The 23,194-nt window shown below is 42.4% G+C and overlaps 1 protein-coding gene across 1 annotated transcript; it reads right to left on the bottom strand.

The window, feature by feature from the left end:
- Window positions 1-11,389: 11,389 nt before the first annotated feature.
- Window positions 11,390-16,253, bottom strand: LOC310784006 (uncharacterized protein). The gene is made up of 4 exons (XM_083644957.1): window positions 16,120-16,253; window positions 15,747-15,811; window positions 13,103-13,203; window positions 11,390-12,360 (listed from the first exon to the last, which is right to left on the bottom strand). The coding sequence occupies exons 1-4, from the start codon at window positions 16,177-16,179 to the stop codon at window positions 12,245-12,247; spliced, it is 342 nt and encodes a 113-aa protein (XP_083501083.1). The 5' UTR covers window positions 16,180-16,253; the 3' UTR covers window positions 11,390-12,244.
- Window positions 16,254-23,194: the final 6,941 nt, after the last annotated feature.

The raw sequence follows: 23,194 nt of genomic DNA on the forward strand, positions 1-23,194 counted from the left end.
TGGTGTGTGTGAAGAGCGGAGAAGCTAGGAGGAAGCTAGCGGGGGTTTTGGTGTGTGTTGTGGGGTTGTTTTGGCGTGGGCTACGGCTGACAGTAGCCCCGGACCTGTGTGTGATAAAGAATAAAGTGCGGTGACTAGATCCTGACTCTCGCCTCGTTCCTGACAATGCTACAATATATATATAATATATATATAATACCTTTGAAGACCACAAATAAAACTGACCCTTTTCCAGCATGATTGATTGTCACTTCCCTGTTTGAATGAGAACATGATGTACCTTCAGTCCTGCTTTTTTAAACCCTCAATTCTGTCAGCACCACAGCTTTGCTGAGGAAACGCCACTCAAACAAACCAAGCTAAAAGGGGGCATTGGGAGTATGCTCCAGGGTTGTCACCTCAAAGGCAGCATGATTTTGTTTGGAAACAGATGGGCTGCTAACCCCTTTCACGCCTATCTGGACACAGGGGCCTTTACGAGGGCTCTGCTCTTGGATATCCAGCCAGTGTGTCCAATCCCTGTCATTCCTGTCCAGTGTGTCCAATCCCTGTCATTCCTGTCCAGTGTGTCCAGGCCCTGTGTCATTCCTGTCCAGTGTGTCCAGGCCCTGTGTCATTCCTGTCCAGTGTGTCCAATCCCTGTCATTCCTGTCCAGTGTGTCCAGGCCCTGTGTCATTCCTGTCCAGTGTGTCCAATCCCTGTCATTCCTGTCCAGTGTGTCCATGCCCTGTGTCATTCCTGTCCAGTGTGTCCAGGCCCTGTGTCATTCCTGTCCAGTGTGTCCAATCCCTGTCATTCCTGTCCAGTGTGTCCAGGCCCTGTGTCATTCCTGTCCAGTGTGTCCAGGCCCTGTGTCATTCCTGTCCAGTGTGTCCAGGCCCTGTGTCATTCCTGTCCAGTGTGTCCAATCCCTGTCATTCCTGTCCAGTGTGTCCAGGCCCTGTGTCATTCCTGTCCAGTGTGTCCAATCCCTGTCATTCCTGTCCAGTGTGTCCAATCCCTGTGTCATTCCTGTCCAGTGTGTCCACTCCCTGTGTCATTCCTGTCCAGTGTATCCAATCCCTGTCATTCCTGTCCAGTGTGTCCAATCCCTGTGTCATTCCTGTCCAGTGTGTCCAGGCCCTGTCATTCCTGTCCAGTGTGTCCAATCCCTGTCATTCCTGTCCAGTGTGTCCAGGCCCTGTGTCATTCCTGTCCAGTGTGTCCAGTCCCTGTCATTCCTGTCCAGTGTGTCCAGGCCCTGTGTCATTCCTGTCCAGTGTGTCCAGTCCCTGTCATTCCTGTCCAGTGTGTCCAATCCCTGTGTCATTCCTGTCCAGTGTGTCCAATCCCTGTCATTCCTGTCCAGTGTGTCCAGGCCCTGTGTCATTCCTGTCCAGTGTGTCCAATCCCTGTCATTCCTGTCCAGTGTGTCCAGTCCCTGTGTCATTCCTGTCCAGTGTGTCCAATCCCTGTGTCATTCCTGTCCAGTGTGTCCAATCCCTGTAATTCCTGTCCAGTGTGTCCAGTCCCTGTGTCATTCCTGTCCAGTGTGTCCAATCCCTGTGTCATTTCTGTCCAGTGTGTCCAATCCCTGTGTCATTTCTGTCCAGTGTGTCCAATCCCTGTCATTACTGTACAGTGTGTCCAGTCCCTGTGTCATTCCTGTCCAGTGTGTCCAGTCCCTGTGTCATTCCTGTCCAGTGTGTCCAATCCCTGTCATTCCTGTCCAGTGTGTCCAGTCCCTGTGTCATTCCTGTCAAGTGTGTCCAGGCCCTGTGTCATTCCTGTCCAGTGTGTCCAGTCCCTGTGTCATTCCTGTCCAGTGTGTCCAATCCCTGTCATTCCTGCCCAGTGTGTCCAATCCCTGTGGCATTCCTGGCGGTGTGTCCAATCCCTGTGTGATTACTGTCCAGTGGGTCCAGTCCCTGTGTCATTCCTGTCCAGTGTGTCCAATCGCTGTGTCATTCCTGTCCAGTGTGTCCAATCCCTATGCCATTCCTGTCCAGTGTGTCCAATTGCTGTGTCATTACTGTCCAGTGTGTCCAATCCATGTCATTACTGTCCAGTGTGTCCAATCCCTGTGCCATTCCTGTCCAGTGTGTCCAATCCGTGTCATTCTTGTCCAGTGTGTCCAATCCCTGTCATCCCTGTCCAGTGTGTCCAATCCCTGTGTAATTCCTGGACCTGTTTGTTCTGCACATTTCACGCCAAGTGGGGAGGGGGTACGGCCATGCCCTCCCTCCCTCCCTCCCTCCCTCCCTCCCGCTGTCCCATAACTCAGTGGACGGGTGAGAGAGGTGGCAGGTATCCGCAGATGAAAGCAGCACAACAAAGAGGTGTTTAGCATGGAGTGTGGCAGTCCAGGGCCCAGAGGATGAGAAGATGGCACCAAGTGACAACTGATGGGTCTGTGAAGTCTGGTGTCTGTCTGTTTCTACCATCAGGGAAAAGGGCCCCGCCCTGTGACAGTTAAATGACAATCTGCCCATCAGGCTGGACATACCAAGAAGACTAAAGCAAAGCTCATTTATCACCTTCAGTCTTTTCACCGTGCAGATTTGACAGAGCAGGATGGAGCCAGGGCAAGGGCACTCTCCATGGTGCCTGTCAGTGGGCTTACTGACAGGCAGGTAAGCAGATGGATGAGCAGATAGGCAAGACAACAATACGCACATACCCCAGCTAAAAATAGCCTGTGAAAAATAGCAGACATAAATAAATAAAAAGTGTCAGTTGACATATTCTTCCGTGAATAAAGTATGGAAAAATAAAATATCTCCATGTTGCTTTGGCCTATATGCAATAGACAAAAAAACAGTAACTTGACAAAAACCATAGCATATTAATCTATCTTAAACACGCAGGACAGCGGACTTAAATCTCCCCATTTTTCACCCACACAGGAGGCCTCTCCGAGACATGAATGATTCATCTCTTCAAGTCCACTTGGACAGGAAGTGAAAACAAATGGAAGCAGGTCCCCCCCCCAGAGGGGCCCGGGGGTCTACAGCGGGGCGGGACGAACAGGGCTGAGAACAGCAGGCTAAACCCAGCCCGAGCTCTCCGTGCCTCAGCTGCTCCCCCAGCACTCTGTAGCAGGGAGACATACAGCACTAATGTGCCAGAGGAGCACGGCTCTGCACTGTGACCAACACTCCACACAGTGGAGCTGCACGTTTTAGCTGCCAGTGGTAGAACTGAAAACGACTTGTGATTAGAATATAATACGACTTCAGGTCCAGCAGATGGATTATTTGATAGGTGTGAAGGATTGGATTAAAAATCTTGAATGCAGAAAAGAAATAAAGTGGAAAAACTGCAATCTAATCATGCACAGTTAAGTGTAGCATACTTCTCTGTATGCGGTGTTATTGCATTGAATACAGTTCCTGGATGGATGAATAACAATGTCAAAAAAATTAAACAGAAACAACCACAAATAAGAGAGTGTGAGTGAGGAGAAACCGAACAGAATAGTTGTGTGGCACTTGGGGTAGGTTCAGATCGTCTGCACAGTGTCCGCTGTGCAGCCACACTGCTGCTTCCACTGCAGCAGCAGCAGCAGCCAAGAACAGCAGAGTAAATAAAGGTGTGAACATGACTCTTTTTCATGACAACACACTGAGATAAAGGCCAGGACTAGGCTCCACATGCTTCTGTTTAAGCTCCAAAACACATGCAGCACACACACACACACACACACACACACACACACACACACACACACACACACACACAGAAGAGCCCGATCAACAACAGCGCAGAACAGAACAGTTAAACACTGAATAAACACGCTTCTCTGCTCGCCCAAAAAGCCAATATGAATGTGATGACTCATGTGTATGAATATGAATACTAAATGGTATTGTCCAAAATGTGCCTCTTTGGTTTGACCATAAAGATAACCAGATGGTTTAATATTTTCACATAACCATCTTGGATGGAGTCGCTCAGGAAACCTTTTTCAAAGGGCAGGCACTTTCAAAAAATAATTGGCAGGTGATTGGACGAACCATCTGTCTATCACAGTGATACTCAACTTGCGGCCTGCGGGCCACATGCGGGCCGCAATGGAAATGCAAATGTTTTTTTGTTTTTTTTTACAGTGCACCTGAATGCAACATGCAAGATACCCGCTGAATAAATGTCCAAATGTTCATGTCACTCTGGCCAATACTCTACTTCTGTTATAGCATTTCAGTCTGGAATATGGAATATCTTTCAATAATCTATAATTTAGCTCCTAAATTGTCAGATACTGCCGTCTGCTCGCTACCCAGGCACTTATGTATGTACTTAACCTAACTAACTTAACCTAACTAACTATCATCCGGTGTGCACAACATTGTCAGACTAAACTCCGGCTGACACCCCAAAAACCTACAATCCGCTACAGAAAAATTTATATTGTTTGTTTATTAACTGGCCCCTGGCCTTCTATCATTTCACGAAAGTGGCCCCCGGGCAAAGCAAGTTGAGTATCCCTGGTCTATCACATTGATCACGGGCTCGCTGTTGTCACACCTAAAGCCCGCCTGTGAATGTAGCTGCCTCTGGACGCTGATTGGTGTGAACCACTGGCGGTTGGGATTCAAACTGATAGATTGGAGCGTGGCGAGATGGATTTGTCTTGTGATCGTGATCTCATGATCTTTTGCGTGAATCCAGCCGCCTCACAAGGTTGCCATAAAGAAGACCTGATTTAAAACATGATATGACAATACATGCATCATATAGAAAAATAAATCAATACAAATTCTCAGCAAAACTGCAACAAAGTCGAAGGAGCAGCAAACAGCCTGTATCTGCCAACCTACATTACCTTAATCTAGGACCTGAATTGGGACAAAATATTTCTTGTAAATATTCTCAATAGGCCCTAGTAGTCTACCATCTCCCTGAAGTAGCACAACACAATGTAAAATGAAAAAGAATGAAGATCCTCTACAGCCTAACAGGTCATAATGTCTGAATGATAATACAGATGTTCAGTGCATGTACTGGTGAGCACTCGCTCAGGAGGAATGACCCATAGACAGATGAAGATCACTAGTGAATATACTGTGCTGCAGCCAATGAACACGGCCGATTTCTAAGATCACTAGCGAATATACTGTGCTGCAGCCAATCAACACGGCCGATTTCTAAGATCACTAGTGAATATACTGTGCTGCAGCCAATCAACACGGTTCTCAGCTCCACTCCAGATCTGCCCTCCACAGAGTGACACTGTGCCGTACCATCCTGTCACATGTACAATGTGTACGAGCACTGTGTGTGTGTATCCTATATTGTATCACAAGGTGTCACATGAACACTGTTATCCTGTCGTTTAAACGTCCTGCACAGCACAGATGAAGAAATCATGAGACCGAATCACTGTGGAAGGAAGAGCGGCACCTTCCTCTGGGCATCAACAACGCCCCGCCCCCCCTCCCCTCTCAACAACGCCCCCCCCCCCCCCCCCCCTCTCAAAAACTCACTGACCCAATCCCATTTTTTCACATTCTAAGAGAAATGTCAAGTCCAGACCTAGAACACCTAGAACACATCTCTCTTGAAGAGAACATGGAAGCCAAATATAGCCTGCTCGCCTCTGCGCCTCCTGACATAGATCAGGCTCTACGGCGGTTCATTTTGGCTTGCTGCCATGTAGTCACTTACTATAAAACATCATAACTAAACAAAGAGAATTATAACCGGGCAGCACACTGTTGCCTGGTAACCCAATGCCATGTTGAGGACTCATCTCGTTGTGAAGCACAAAAACACTTATAGCATGGTCAATAATAGATCCTGGACAACAGAAATAAATAGCACAATTGTGTCAACAAACATTCCCAACATGAAGTTGAGAAAGACATCATAAGAAATATGATGTATATGTATAGGAAAAAATAAACGCTGTTAAAACTTATTCAGTGATCCTGTAAATGCAACGTCTGGCATTCCAAAACTGGAATTGGTAGAATGAGAGCTTATTTCCAAGTGTGAAATTCAGCTAAAGAATACATTATGCTGACTGGCACAGGGCACTTATCTGAATTGCAGAATAACACAAATTGTTCCTTTCCCAGAAATATGTGGATCATGACTACATAATTATTTCAAGAGCAAAAATGCATCATGGTGTTAGAGTCACTATTTACACCTGGCGTTAACATGCATTTTCTGTGATCAGATTGCAATCAGATTGTGTTTTATCACTTGAAAGTACAGGTGTAAACACCCCCAAAACGCATTGAAGAAGGATTGCAATCTGATCGGCCAAACCACCTCCAGAGATAGTCAGGGATGCATTGTGTACACATTGAACACAAGTGTAAATGCAATGTGTACTCTCAATCTGGATACAGCAACTTTATGTGGATTGAGAGGACACCCATTTCTGCAATCAGATTCCAATCAGATTGCAATCTGATGGCAGAAAACGCATGTTAACGCCAGGTGTAAATGGAATCAGGTTAATGTGGTCAAGCCTAATCTGATTGCAATCTGATGGCAGAAAACGCATGTTAATGCCAGGTGTAAATGGTCTCTTACTTCACAGCGTTACAGAGTCATTATCATGGTTCAGGAAAAAAACAAGCAGAAACACTCTACTTCAATTGTTGGTTATAATAACAACACATTTCTAAATCATCATGCATGCATCATAAGCACTTTGGAATAATACTGGAACCATAGTATGTCATAATACACATTATAATGCATTATGAATTTGGTTTGACCAGGCTATAGTGCTGTAAGTAATGTACGAATCAATATATTTCTTTTGTTTATATATTTCATCCATTATGAGCTGTGGAATGTGTTTTGTGCCACAATGCTACAATATCAAATCATCTGTTATTAAAACAAAATTGAATCATCCATGACTTTTAATGTGCTAAATTACAACCAACACCAAAAGTGTTACCAGTGAAGTCTCCAAAGTTGAACTCAATGTATTTTTGGGGGAGATCTAATTCAAAATTTCCTATTTTCTTCGTCATCTATAGAAGCTCTGGCTTTCTTAACCTTACCATCTAACTAACTTGACTTACCGTATACCAATACCTTAAGAAAAACAAAAATGACAAATACTAAGACTACCACTTTTTAGTCGGTAAGAGAAAGGTTCTCCATATCTGATATCAATGAAGAATACAGTATATGGAGTAATATTAAAATGCTATCCATTATATATGACAAATCTGTGACTTTCTCACACATAGCTCCCTCACAAACACTATTTGAACACAGGAATACACACCCATATCCACACGCACACACACACACGCGCATGCATGTGTGTGTGTGTGTGCGCGGTGCGTTGACACCTTAATAACACCTTCATTGGTGCTATGAAATCATGTGTTAGGCTAAGTGTCTTAATAACACCTTCATTGGTACTATGAAATCATGTGTTAGGCTAAGTGTCTTAATAACACCTTCATTGGTGCTATGAAATCATGTGTTAGGCTAAGTGTCTTATTAACACCTTCATTGGTGCTATGAAATCATGTGTTAGGCTAAGTGTCTTAATAACACCTTCATTGGTGCTATGAAATCATGTGTTAGGCTAAGTGTCTTATTAACACCTTCATTGGTGCTATGAAATCCTGTGTTAGGCTAAGTGTCTTATTAACACCTTCATTGGTGCTATGAAATCATGTGTTAGGCTAAGTGTGTTATTAACACCTTCATTGGTGCTATGAAATCATGTGTTAGGCTAAGTGTCTTATTAACACCTTCATTGGTGCTATGAAATCCTGTGTTAGGCCAAGTGTCTTATTAACACCTTCATTGGTGCTATGAAATCATGTGTTAGGCCAAGTGTCTTATTAACACCTTCATTGGTACTATGAAATCATGTGTTAGGCTAAGTGTCTTATTAACACCTTCATTGGTGCTATGAAATCCTGTGTTAGGCCAAGTGTCTTATTAACACCTTCATTGGTGCTATGAAATCATGTGTTAGGCCAAGTGTCTTATTAACACCTTCATTGGTACTATGAAATCATGTGTTAGGCTAAGTGTCTTATTAACACCTTCATTGGTGCTATGAAATCCTGTGTTAGGCCAAGTGTCTTATTAACACCTTCATTGGTACTATGAAATAATGTGTTAGGCTAAGTGTCTTAATAACACCTTCATTGGTGCTATGAAATCCTGTGTTAGGCTAAGTGTCTTAATAACACCTTCATTGGTGCTATGAAATCATGTGTTAGGCCAAGTGTCTTATTAACACCTTCATTGGTACTATGAAATCATGTGTTAGGCTAAGTGTCTTATTAACATCTTCATTGGTACTATGAAATCATGTGTTAGGCTAAGTGTCTTAATAACACCTTCATTGGTGCTATGAAATCATGTGTTAAGCTAAGTGTCTTATTAACACCTTCATTGGTACTATGAAATCATGTGTTAGGCTAAGTGTCTTATTAACACCTTCATTGGTACTATGAAATCCTGTGTTAGGCTAAGTGTCTTATTAACACCTTCATTGGTACTATGAAATCATGTGTTAGGCTAAGTGTGTTATTAACACCTTCATTGGTACTATGAAATCATGTGTTAGGCTAAGTGTGTTATTAACACCTTCATTGGTGCTATGAAATCATGTGTTAGGCTAAGTGTCTTATTAACACCTTCATTGGTACTATGAAATCATGTGTTAGGCTAAGTGTCTTATTAACACCTTCATTGGTGCTATGAAATCATGTGTTAGGCTAAGTGTCTTATTAACACCTTAATTGGTACTATGAAATCAAGTGTCTTATTAACACCTTCATTGGTGCTATGAAATCATGTGTTAGGCTAAGTGTCTTATTAACACCTTCATTGGTGCTATGAAATCATGTGTTAGGCTAAGTGTCTTAATAACACCTTCATTGGTGCTATGAAATCATGTGTTAGGCTAAGTGTCTTATTAACACCTTCATTGGTGCTATGAAATCATGTGTTAGGCTAAGTGTAAGGAGCTGTGCAAACGACTTTCTCTCCCTGACACAGCTCAGATGGTAGCTGCCCCCTCAAGACATCTGTGAGCCGTAACCTGCCAAGAACAAGTCTGATGTAAAAATATCATAAATATTCTCGAATGGAAAGACGACTGAGGGGTCATTTGGCGTGGCCGTGAAAGGCTTTCATGTCAAATGTGAGCTGTGCATGTTTCTTGTTTGGCTGTCAAAGTGAAAATGTCATGTGTATACACTGGAAGGGACGTGCTGTTTTCTTATTACCTTTCGTGGAGAAGATTGAAGCGCTGTCAGCATCTGCCCGTCCTGGAAAGAGCTCCATAAGCCATCACACAAGTGCCATTTCAAATGTGAGAGATCTGCCTAAACGTTTTGCTTGAGTGAGCGGGTCTGCAGCCAAAGTCATAGGCCTATCTATACTCATCTACATCCACATGTTGACACAACCCTCAATACAACAGTTGATATGCCCAAATTATTCTCAATTAACTTGCTATTTGCCATCTGTGACCAAATGATAAAGTTAGATTTGACTTTCTGAGACCAGTGCAATGCTGAGACTGATTAATGAGAGTGAAGGAAAAATAAAAACTGTTTACCTTACTTTTCACATCCATCCAGCCTGTTCGTAGTCTTGTGTGTGTCTGTGTTTTCTGCATTCGTTCTTCAGTGTTCTTGTGAGTTTCTCTGTCAAGATGGCCACTGCAACAACAACACATGTGTGAATCATATTGTTCAATGTACATTAGAATCTACTGATAATATCTTATAGTGAGTTCATATGCAATTCATGACTGGAAAAGTATTTATTTCGGCTATTTATTTTAAGTTAATGTATTATAAGCTCTTCATTAGGTAATATTTTGAAGGTTGTGATGGATTCTGTTGCCACAGTGTTACTTGATGACTTTCTTGATTCAACTCATTTCGTACTTTAACCTCGTTTGGTGAGACCATACATTTTGTACGCAACAGTCTATTTATAGATGGAAGTCTGCACTAGTAGCCTACTTGTCTGTGCTAATAGCAGTCCTCCTGAAAGCAATGTGATGAGGCCAGTTAAGTTTGGGCACCAAAGGCCTTGCAGTTCCCGACATTCAAATGTTCAATGCTCAATGTCAATCATGACATTTTTGAAAAAGAGTATAACAGTCATATATCACAAAGCATTTGCTCTACCTGTAAAAACAACAAAGGGACAGCAGTGGAAAGGTCAACAGAAATGGTTGTCTACCTTCAGGACAGAGTTTCGGGTTTGGCGGGTGGGTATACTGCATGTAGCCTAGTATGTTTAGATTGGGACCAACGCAGTGCGGATATGATCGATGTCTGACTGAAGCGGTGTGAAGAGTGAGCTATAAATAGCTCTGGTTGAACAAATTGACGTTATCGCCAGAGTCAAGGTACTGGCAGACATAGCAACAGACAGTCATTGTTAATCTCTTCCGCTGTCCTCTCTGATAATCTCTGGAATGGTCCCCTACAAACACAAACACGTCTGAAAGACGTCTTATTAACGTCTTCGTCGGCCGTTCAAAAGACGTCCCCCGAGGAGCCGGAACGTAAGTTTAGAAGACGTCTTTTTTGGACGTCTTCTGAACGTTAAATATTGATGTCAGTTACACGTCGATATTGAACGTCTTCTGCACGTTCAATATTGGCGTCTAACTGACGTCATTATTGAACGTTCAGAAGACGTTCCTTGAGGAGCCAGAGCGTAAGTTTAGAAGACGTCTTCTTTGGACGTCTTCTGAACGTTAAATATTGATGTCTAACTAACGTCATTATTGAACGTTCAGAAGACGTTCCCTGAGGAGCCAGAACGTAAGTTTAGAAGACGTCTTTTTGGACGTCTTCTGAACGTTAAATATTGATGTCAGTTACACGTCGATATTGAACGTCTTCTGCACGTTCAATATTGGCGTCTACCTGACGTCATTATTGAACGTTCAGAAGACGTTCCCTGAGGAGTCAGAACATCAGTTTAGACGGCGTCTTTTTTGGACGTCTTCTGAACGTTAAATATTGATGTCAGTTACACGTCGATATTGAACGTCTCCTGCACGTTCAATATTGGCGTCTAACTGACATCATTATTGAACGTTCAGAAGACGTTCCCTGAGGAGCCAGAACGTAAGCTTGCTTAGGCATGTAGGCATGCATGCGTCTGCCTACAGTGTTGCCAACTTGGCAACTTTGTCTCTATATTTAGCTACTTTTCAGACTCCCCTGTAAACTATTTCCAGCGACTAGCGACATATCTGGTGACTTTTTCTGACCATGAGAAGCAATGTTAATGTCTTGATTCAAACACATTTACCAATGAATTCAAGTCAAGTTTATTTGTATAGCTTTTTTTTTACCTTTATTTACCCAGCTTAATCACATTGAGATTTCCATCTCCATCTGTTAATCACAGTCTCAAACATTGGGAAACAGAAACAATAAATTAAAATGTGTGAAAACTAGGGATGGGGCCTCAAGTCTATCAAGTCTATTCACCTTATTCTTTGCCCATACAAGACGCTTCTGCATGACGTCATTTTGTAATCGTCTTTCTGTTTTAGACACGGAAGTAGATGACACCTACCGTAGTCATTTTTAGACTTGCCAAAAAGCTGTTTTCAAGCAAAAAAAAAGAACGCTTATATAAAGTTTTAATATTTTTTCGGATGAGAACATTCCAAATATGTGACCAGTTTATCAGAATAACGCCTATTATATTTAATAATAATAATATTTAACGAGCAGCGAGGATTGGGAGTGCTGGCTGTGCTGACCGGTCGGACTAGCTGACGCTAGTATCTGTCAAACCCTACTGTAGGCTACTGGCAGTTAGAAAACACTATCGACGTGCTTTTGTAACTTTGTAACCATTGGCTCCTGACAGCAGTAATGCTTAGAACATGTAACTTAAGTTGGCCGCAGTGTAGCTTCTGAATGTTGCCAAACGTCATTCATAGTGACGTTTTGTTTTGAAATTGTCCGCCAACTAGCGCTGAACCAGAAGAACAAATACAATTGCAGATAACACGGAAGAGAGAAAAAGTGGGCGTGGTGAATAAGGTGAATACCACTATTATGGATTCAGCAAAGAGCTGCCGGGTGGAACGTCAGCGAACCATCAAAAATAAAACAGTAAAATAAAACAAGTCAGCCTCCAAAAAAGAAAAGGAAAACAACTTAGGATGCTGAATGGCCCAAATATAATTTCCAAACATAAGCAGTAAATGAAACAAACAAAAATAAAACCGTGAAATAAAACAAGTCAGCCTCCAAAAAAGAAAAAGAAAACAACTTAGGATGCTGAATGGCCACCACCTCCCTTCCTCCCTGGAGCGTGCTTCAAGTGATCCGCCGTGTGGTTGCGGATCTCTGCCTCAGTAGCAGTAGCATCCCATTTCAGCACTGCCCCTGCAACAGTTGAACAAAAAACTAAATTGGAATATGCAAAGACAACCAGTGTAGTTACATGGCAGTCTGCATGTTATTATACATATTTGTAGGTCAGAAGTTCCTCATACATATTTATTATTATTCCATCAAGTGCAAATATCGAATGTGATGAATTTAGAGAACTACAGAATAAAATGGCTCATCAGGCAACCACAAAGTAATGGATTGGGGTAATAGAATATCTATTTTAGCAAATACTTGTTTAATTGTATTTGACTTTTGATAGAGGGAAGACAGCTGATCGTTGACAACTTATAGTCAAGTGAAATCCTTTTCAGCCAGGTAAGACGCTACCTCCCATTGTTTCATTCCACGGATCAGTCTAGACTTCTACCCGCCCACATCGATTTCCTGAAATTACAATGTAAACCGGCTAATCAGTTCTTACACCAGGTCACTCATGGACGCCGCTGGCAAATGGAGTAACAAATGTCATAAGTGCAGATATAGTTGCACAAAATACTCAACAATGCATTCGCATATATTCTCAGTGGAAAAGATGTTTGTCGTGCATTTGACAAAGTTTCATTGGCACCGTTCGGCTGAAGGAGTTTGTCAAGGAAAGTACGGCCACCGAAGCAACATTTTTTTCTACCACTGACCATTCGGTTATAAAATGTACTTAATTCAGAAAATGTTGACAGTGAATATGAGTGAGATTTGGTGATGGCTTAAATGGCATGGGGAAAATGCTGCATACCTTTAATTGCTTGAAAAACCCTCGTCGTCTCCAGAGGCTGTTTTTGCAGCTTCCCCTTCCCCCTCATGTTGAACTTCGCCATCAGGTTGTTGGTGAAGAGCCTGGAGAAATGGCATGATTTAGAAATGACATGTGTATGCTGTAATCTACAGTAACTGTACCATGGGTGAGGATGCCAAGAGGTGTGGTTCTGGGATACTGTGGTTGTATGGAACCAATCATACAAAACCTGATGAAAGGTGACCATTTGACAGCTCAGATTACATACTGTCCCTGCACAAAACCCTGCCTCTTTACCATCCAAGTCAGGTTTCTACTTAACCTAGGCAACTCACCTTAGATTAACTTATTCACATTCCTGCCATTTTGGATGACTGTGAGACCTATTCACTTATACATTCATTTTTAATTTAACCACACTAGCTTTCATGTTTTGAAATGTATGCAAGTGAATTCGTCATCTGTTGATCAACAATCTGGGAACCCAGTCTATTTTTATTGGAAAAAAGACTCTGGGACAGCCCTACCTTTTTTTCCAGCTTCCTGTACCCTCTCCTGCCACCATCACTTTATTTTCCGCGTCCGTGCTCCACTGTTTACTGTCTAAATAGCAACTTGTGCCGTGACTTGAGAGTAATTTTCCACTGTTGTTGTAAGACGAGTTGACGTCGTCTATGCAGTTTTAACGTTATTATTGAATAGCCGAAATGGACGTGGAAAAGGAAGTGACGTGGCTTTTCCGTCACTTCTGCTTTCCTTTTCCGCATCCATTTCGGAAAAGGAAGTGACGGTGGCAGGAGAGGCGCTGTACAGGAAGATGGGAAAAAAGGTAGGGCTGTCCCAGAGTCTATTTCCAGATTCCCAGATTGGCTGATCGATTATCTGCTCATCTTTAGATTGATCTGGAAAACACCACAGAGGCAGCAAATATTGAATCACTAATAGTCGCCCGCAGCCCGGCTGCTGCGTGGCCTCACCTACCGTATTGGCGTGCGGGTGCTCACTATTGCATCAGTGATGTCACAATTCCTGCTTGTGTGTGCCCTATTATGACATTACTGACGACATCTGTGTCTGTACCCCCTTGTGACATCACTGATCAGTCTTGTCACAATGCCTCCTTATGTGTGTGCTCCCTTATGACATCACATAAGGGACATGGGATTCAAACACAGGTGTCATCTACAGGAAGGGATTACAACGACTCTACTTCCTACGGAAGCTTCGACAGTTCGGAGTGGACAAAGATATAATGATTATTTTCTATCGCTCATTTATAGAGAGTATCCTCAGTTTTTGTTTTATTGCTTGGTTTTTCTCATTGTCAATCGCTAACAAGAACAAACTAAATAAGATTGTTAATATGTCTAGCAAGATTGTAGGCCAACAACAACTTAGCATGACGCGGCTCTGTGAGTCTCGTGTAATAAGGAAGGGGAGGGCAATCCTTAGTGACACATCACACCCTCTCAGCGCTGAATATAAACTGTTGCCATCAGGACGGAGGTACAGGGTACCGCCTTTGCGGACCTCCCGTGCCCAGAGATCTTTCATACCATCCAGTATTGGTCTGCTTAATAAGCTCTGAACACATGAGCTCTTGTAATTTATTTATTTACCTTTTTTTTCCACTGGGGTGGGGTTGGTGTGAAGCACTTTGTGATCATATCCGTTGTTATTGTTTGATGTATTGTCGTGGCATTGTGTTGTACTGTATTGTATTGTATCTTGTTTGTATTGTATTGTCTTGTCTTTTGCTGTGTTTTGTCTGACTGCTACAGATGCAGGACAACTTTCCGAAAGGACAAATAAATACTACTAATACTACTACTACTACTACTACTACTACTACTACTACTACATTAGAGATGTAATGATAACTGGTTTTAACGATAACCGCGATAAAATTCCTTACGACAACGTACCGTTTAAAATTTGCATTATCATTAAAACCGTGGTACCGTGATTACAGTGCTTTGAAAAACATGGTAAATACTGTCCATCATCATTAAAAGTTGACAACAGTTTCCCAGATGCAAATGTGAAGCCTTGGTTTCAGTGAGTGCATCAATCCTTTTTGGGTCTGAGTTTTCAATATAAAACATAAAATGATTTCAGTGAGTCTCTCAGTACTTTTTGAACATTTTCAGCCTTGTTTTTACAAATACTGTGATAATACGATAACCGTGATCAGTTTTTGGTCACGATAATTGTGAAATTTTCATACCGTTACATCTCTACATCACATCATTATCTAATTAGGGGCAGTCACCTAATTAAAAAGAATCTGGCTCCGTCAGGTCACCCGCACGGATGCTTTTTTGACCCCCTGAAATGTTCAGCCCGATTGCAATGCAATTCGGCATGGCTGCGGCCGGACACAAAAATTTTAACAGACACAGACAGAGCCCACTTCCTTCCTTTTATATAAGAGATGAATGATTGCATTTCAGATAATTAAATACAAATTATAGAATTTAGATTTTTGATCAATTTTCCTTCTTATGAAATCTAAAATGTCACTCAACAGTGTCACTACAGTTCTCTTTTTCCACGCTATCTTGTAGCACAAAGGATACGTCTCCAGGAATACTGACAAGTAACATTCTGTGAGAGGTTCTATAATGTATGTAGGGATACATACCTGTCGAGACTTTTGTGTACACAGTCCCGTACATCTCGCCCACCAATTCTGGCAAGTTGCAACACCTTTAAATGAAGATGAAAGAAGATCATTGCCTGACCAGACCCCTGGGCGCAAAGGAAGCTGCCCACTGCTCCTGGCTGCCCCCCAGTGAATGACATGCCTTGGATTGGTTAAATGCAGATTTTCACTGACCATCGTCAGTGTGTGTGTGTGTGTGTGTGTGTGTGTGTGTGTGTGTGTGTGTGTGCGCGTGTGTGGGGTCGCTGCATGCAAGTGTTGTGGTGCGTTGTGACAAAAACAATATTTATTCTAAAATGAGAGGGGGTAATTATTCCTGTCAATGTTTGAAAAACACGCTTGAAAATCATACCAGGGTGTCAAAGGCAGTTCTGTCATTTAGCCGTTCCTCCTCTGCATGGAACTGCTCCATGCTGTCGAGCTGCTCCACATGCGAGGAGGAATGAGCTGGCTCACTGCGTCCCAGCCTTTTCACCTCAAGGATCAGCTCAGCAAATTTTGTCAGCACCTTTTTCTGAAATTCTGACAACAAAAACACATGTGCTTGCATTCATATTTCCGTCCCTCATACCACACCACACCACACCACCCTATAGCGGTTTTCCACATAATAAAAGCTTATCAAAAGGACATGTCCAGTCCAACAGGACTGGATTAATGTTGTATTTTTCCCCCCCCCCCCCAAAAGTGTTGTACCATAACACCAAGTCAAATGAGTGTTACTTAACTCATTGAGTGCCAAGGACGAGTATGTTCGTCAATTCGTTTAGTAACGTAGAGTGCCAAGGACGAGTATGTTCGTCAATTGCGTTTTTTGTCGGTGGGACGTGGATCAAAGCCAGATCCATCTCCTATGAAAGTATGGGGCATGTTGAATGTGTAAAAGCTATTTTAGGGACCCATTAGGTGGCAACAGTGCTCTCCAGATTAGAGAAAGGCGAGGAAAAAAGAGAGAAGAAGTAATGGGGAAACGGAAATCGCATCGATATGCATGAAGCATAACGTTAGCTGTGCCTGTGAACAGCAGTCAATCTGCTGCCACAATTGAGCCCCTCCGTCTCCGCTGCGATAGCCCCTCCATATGATTTAGTTGCCGACACCAGCGTCTTTCTGAAAAGTTCCATTATTCTCAGCTGGGAGCCGGCGACAGGCTGTGAAAAAGCGGGGTGCAGCGCACTTTTCAGTGCAGAGCAAACGCAGAGCAAACGCAGCAGAGCCCCAGAGACACTCCCACGGAGGAGGAGGAGGGGGGTGGGGCACGCAGGGCACTACAGCATACAACCATTGGCAGTAAACACAGACCCAGACAGCAGGCTCGATGCACAGAGACAGGCAAACAAGCTAGAATATCTGATGCCCACCTGCAGTAAATCAAGACCAGCAAGAAGGTGTAGGGTCTGCGCACACAGGGGCCAGCGCTGCTGGTTGCAGCTAAAAAATATTATTTGGCCAAACAAAATTCCTTTGTTTTCACTGTTTTATTGAAGGAAATTATTTTTGAGGTGTCATTACATCAGAAAATATTAGCTTCAGAGTCAGTGATGTGCTTGAAATGCTTAATTTCACAAAAGGCTGAATATCTCAGATTCTAAATTGCAACGTGTGTTTTTGCTGAAATCAACCTATCTTCTCCGGCTGATAACTAAAGAACGGAAAATGATATCAATAAACGTTTTTTTGCAGATGATAGAAGAGAGTCTCATCGTTCTTTGTGCGTGTTCGGTGTTTACATAGTAATATCACACAATATTCTGTGGGCCTCGAGAAATCACTGAAAACGCTCTGAAACTCTGGCACTGGGAGCGTCCGTTCTCCAAAGGTGGCTGGCACTCAATGAGTTAATACTGTGTATTGTATTTTTATTATTTCAATTAAAATAAAATACGTACGATTTTTGTTTAACTAGATATACTAACAGGGATATCATTTTACAGTTGCCTGATTGCCAGCATCAGATAAATTAAAAACAAATGACTTGCATTCATACATTTTGTTAATCTCATCTGTTGCATTCAAAAAACAGGCTGCTACAATATATGTCCCGTTCAATTAATAGCGGGTGGTGTTTGAATTGATACTGGCACCAACACTTCAGCACTTACTTTCTTCGGGCATTGGAAATGTGAAGTCCTGATGCTTCGGAGGAGCTGCAGAATCGGAAAAAGAAAAATTGTTGAATGCTTGATCAATGTAGAGAAACAGAAATAAGATCTCAGATAGCACACTCATGTCTGCTACTGTAAACAGCCAAAGTGGTGGGTGATGTGACACAGACCCGAGTGAATGGTGCTCCCCCCTCCCAATTCAAACACACACATATACACGTACAGTTTATACACACACCTCTATATCTATATACATCTATATCTACATATCTAAGCGCTGCAGACAGTAAGAGTGAAAGTCGTCTCATCCGGTTCATTTTGCAATATTCTTCAACACAGCGGCTCATTACACGCTGTACACTTAAACTGGTTCTGCCTAAGCACTCGCAGCTCTCTGCTTCTTTTAAAAAACGTTCTCACTAAATCACACGGCTGTTTACATACTTTTCTGATCGGCTAGTTATTAACGAAGCTGTTAGGGATGACTGCTGCGTGTGGCTCTCTCTCCAACTCTAAGATGTTTATGTTGAGTGGGTGAAGTCTAGTGAGGTGAAGGCTAGTGTTGATGTCCAGTGTGATGGCAGATAAACCCGTGCTTGTTTATTTGCTGCATCACCCGTTAGTTGGACAGGAAAATTTGCAACTTCCCTTTGTGGCTGTTTAACAAAAAGTCTCGTAATAGTATAAAAATGTCGGTATACCGTGCAACACTAATATCTATCTATCCATCTACATATAACCTTCCCCACACACAGCATGGTTGAATGAGATGATTACTCACCGCCTGTGGACCTGTCCCTGGACCCAGCACCCTCCACCTGGTGAGACGTGGCTGGAGTAGATAGTCTAGAGTCTGAAGATGAGCACATGTAATGCAACATTAATATCTATCCATCTACACACACAATTTATATATATACATACAGACCTGCCAACCTTGGGGAAGTAGTTTGAGTACCACACACCGGCACCGCGATGTCACACCGCATCATATGGCGCGGTCCATATGTCCATATATATATATATATATATATATATATATATATATATATATATATATACACACACCTCTATATTAGGGCTGCTCAATCGTCCTTATTTTCATATCATCCAATCGTGGTCATTAAAGATTGGCGATTGATGATCAAATCGCAATAATCTTAATTGGCCGTCATTTTAATTATTATTATTATTTTTGATAAAGCGTTTTCCAATTTAATGGCATTAATAATTTGGAGGGGGGGAAACAATCAATCATATTATTGAATACAGCGAGCCTGTAATGTAGATCAAGCGTAGATTATGCATTTAGAAGAGAAAAGATGAAAGAGAGGCCGACCATGCATTTGTTCTGAAGTAGGGCTGTCCCAAACGATTATTTTCTTATCGATTAATCTAACGACTATTTCTTCGATTAGTCGATTAATCTAACGATTGTTATTATTATTAAAGAGAGAGAAATAATAATATAATACTGTAGGGACATATTTAAAATTAGTCTAAGTCTAATTTCCATGTCTGTTATTATGATATGATCATATTAATTATTATTATTATTAATCTTATTATTATAATAGATAGTGCCTGCCTATTTGTCAGTTGCCTGCTCTCATCACGAAAATACTGGACCACCTGACACATAGATTAAATTGATCATCATCATGATTCATCACTGTATGTATGAACCCTTTCCCTAAACTGAGGAGGATCAGTATTTTTACAGGACATGGATTTATTTTATCACTGGAGTAATGTGCAGCTAACTCAGCCAAATGTATGTTTGCATCAGTGTGGGGGTAAGGAAATAAATAATACAAACGATTTACAGACTAACAGTCACAGACTGTAACAATGGTCTGTAACGTTAGTTTTGATTAGGGATGCACCGATCGATCGGCACGTGACCGGAAATGGCCGATTTTCACGTGATCGGCCTCGATCGGTGATCTGCGCCGGTCACTCTAAATAGCCGATTCTGTGAGCCGATTTTCACATGACGTGCGCGCACCCCAAAGCACCGAGACAGGCACCCAGCCACCACACCACACACGCCAGCATACCTTCCTCGTTGTGGATTTTTTTCACCGTCAGTGAAGTAGACAAATCTCGCAGTTTGTCACACATGCAAGTCGAAAATAAGCCGTGGAGACAGAGATGCGGCCGAGTCCCGCTCGGCTGGAGTCAAGTCTGAGCGGCTCGCTTCACCTCACTGGCCCCCCTCTCTCTGCTCTCTCTACCCGGGAAGCAGTGCTGCTGCACCCGGCCACAGTGCACAGCCGACTTGTGAACGCGTCGGGCTCAATCCACCTGTCGGTCATTATTTCCCCCGTAATCACCGCCTCAATATACATTATCCCTTACATATATATATATATATACATATATATATATATATATATATATATATATACATATACTGTATATATATATATATACTGTATATATATATATATATATATATATATATATATATATATACATATATACATATACTGTATATATATATATATACATATATATATATATATATATATATACTGTATATATAGACACCTATCTATATACAGTATATCTATATAGATCCACGATTAACCCTCCCCGCACACACACCATGGTTGAATGAGATGTTTACTCACTGCCTGTGGACCTGTTCCCAGCACCCTCTGTCTGGTGAGGCCTGGCTAGAGTTGATTGTCTAGAGTCTGAAGATGAGCACATGTAAATGATCACTACTTATGATGTAACCATCTTCATCTTTGACGCGAATGTTGAACACAAAACCAGTAAAACACACAACCTCAACATGACCGCTGCTCCAAAGGGACATGCCAACATTTTTTGAGATTCGCTATTTGCTGATATTCAAAGAAGAATGTAGATGCCTTTATCTTCACTGTGCATGCAGTACAAACTGTGCTATACCCCTCACTGCAGACATCAGCACAGCACATGCTCCTCGGGCAAATGAAGTAACTTTGTTTGCAGATATTTACTTAGAAAATGGCAGTTTCCTGTGACATTTGATTATTATTTCTTCACGTAGTGAGTACACGAGTCACAACATCTACATGTGAGTAGGGATGCAGGGGTTAACCGGTTTGACTATTAACCGCGATTTAAAACATCACGGTTATATAACCGCAGAGGCTCCGCTACACCGAGTGTTTTGTTTCACAACAGTCCGTCAGTTTAAACTCCCATGCGGCGCAGACGGCGCTGGAAGGAGAGGAACCTGTCTCTCTCGCTTCGTTTCCGCACGGACTATTTAGCGGAGGCACCAAACACAGGCAGCTGCCATGTCTCCCAGTAGTAGCCAGTCTGTAGCAACATCATCTCGTCTGTAGCCTAGCCATGGATGCCAGCCCAACATAAATGTTGCAATACATGTCCCGCAAGGTTTCTGACATTAGGGGAAAGTCTGAGCTGGTGTTACGTTAAACCAAACGTGGGGAAGAGGCAGCGGATTTGTTTAGCGTTAACATACAGTCATTGACGTTAACGTTAGCTGTTGTGGCTAATGTTAGCTAGCTGGCCATGGCCTAGCGTACATAGTTCCTCGAGCTCGTTGTGACCAAACATCCCCGCATTTAAAGCACTTCATGCTCCCAGCGCTGGCCTAAACCATAGAGAACCTCATGCTTTACACGAAAAGAAACATCAAGGGTTTGTGTCAACTCCAAAAGCAACCCGCTAACGTTACATGTAGGCCTAATAACGTGAAGCTAACGTAGCTAGCTGCTTGGCAGTCATGATCTGACTGAGACAAGGAAAACAAATGCGCACATTTACATAACAAACACCAGTCAACACCACAGAGTGTCCTTTCTTTAATCCAGAGGGAGCATTTTCCAGTAAAAAGTGAAACGACACATGATGGCTTATAGTGAGGCTTTCCATGCCTGCCCCATCATCACTTCAATAGAACTGACCCCAATGCAAAATTCATTTCAGACGGCACATTTAGTTGCCAGTAACATGCCAATAAGAGTCTAAGTTACTATGCCTTTTGTGTTTTTTTCTGCAGACTAAGCAGCTATAGGCTTTCGCTTCTATAAAATAATAATAAAATATTTTTTGTATTGACTTGAGTGATACACTTTACTAATACAATCATATTATATCAGAAATGTTGTTTGTTTTATGTTCACAATAGTGATGTCAGTTAGATTTGATTAGGTCAGAGCCATGGAATATTAAATCATCCATCTTTGCTCACTACATCTGCCCTTTCTTCTTTTTTTAATCCCAGGTGTGCATAAAATACAGGTTAAGAACTTATTTTTTTAAATACAAAAATGTGAAAAAAGTAACATAGTATGTTTATCGTATCGGTTATTGGCCAGGAGAATATTTATCGGTTAGCGTAGGCCTATACTATCGGCTGTAAAAATCCATATCGTGCATTAGTATTCCGGAAGGCAGCAACTGTTAACTCATTCACCGCCAATGACGTCTTTGACGTGTTATCAGCAATGGCCTTCCCCGCCAAGGACGTGTTTGACGTGTTTTTGTTTTTATTGGTGCAGCGCCTGCAGCAAACACTTGCCCAGCCTGTCACACGGTCCCTGCCTTCAAAGGGTAGCCGACAGCACGCGATCAAACACATACCGCAGCTGTTGTTTTGAAATTGAGCAAGAGGAAAAGCAGAGAACGGGTAACGCTTCCTTGTGCAGACAGGAGAAACGCCATTGAAACGCCGAGCTGGAGTCGCCTTCCTCTGTGCCAGCCAGGAGAAAACGGGAGAAAGTAATCAAGAGATGTGTTTGATCATCGGAGGAATGAGGAAATGATCGATCAGTTTGCGAGGGCGGTGAGGACGTGTTGAATAGCCGAGGGGAAAACGGGAACGATCATAGATATGACAGGGAGACATGGACGAGGACGGTGTACCAGAACAAATCAAAATAAACACAGGAACAGCTAGGCAGCAGCGGGCAGAAGGCACTCACAGCAGCCCGCTGTCCTTCTCAAGAGCTCTTCAGTTGGTTCATGAAATCGCTGGGCTGCTCGCCCTCCAGTGTTGCTCCTGGCCAATCCCAGCGCCACAGGGCGTGGTTATTGCTTATCCTATGTTGGGTTAGAAATCTAAAAGGGGGATCGTGTGTGTGTGTGTGTGTGTGTGTGTGTGTGTGTGTGTGTGTGTCTGTCTGTCTGTCTGTCTGTCTGTCGGTGTGTCTGTCTGTCTGTCTGTCTGCACACTCACACCGAGTAAACTGTATTGTTGAATGTAAAAAAAAAGCACTTCATGTGTGTATATATATATATATATATATTTTTTTTTTTTTTTTTTGGTCATTTGTGTCCTAACGAATAATATTTACA

The sequence above is a fragment of the Poromitra crassiceps genome (assembly GCF_964638095.1).
Source record: "Poromitra crassiceps genome assembly, chromosome: 1".
Taxonomy (NCBI): domain Eukaryota; kingdom Metazoa; phylum Chordata; class Actinopteri; order Beryciformes; family Melamphaidae; genus Poromitra; species Poromitra crassiceps.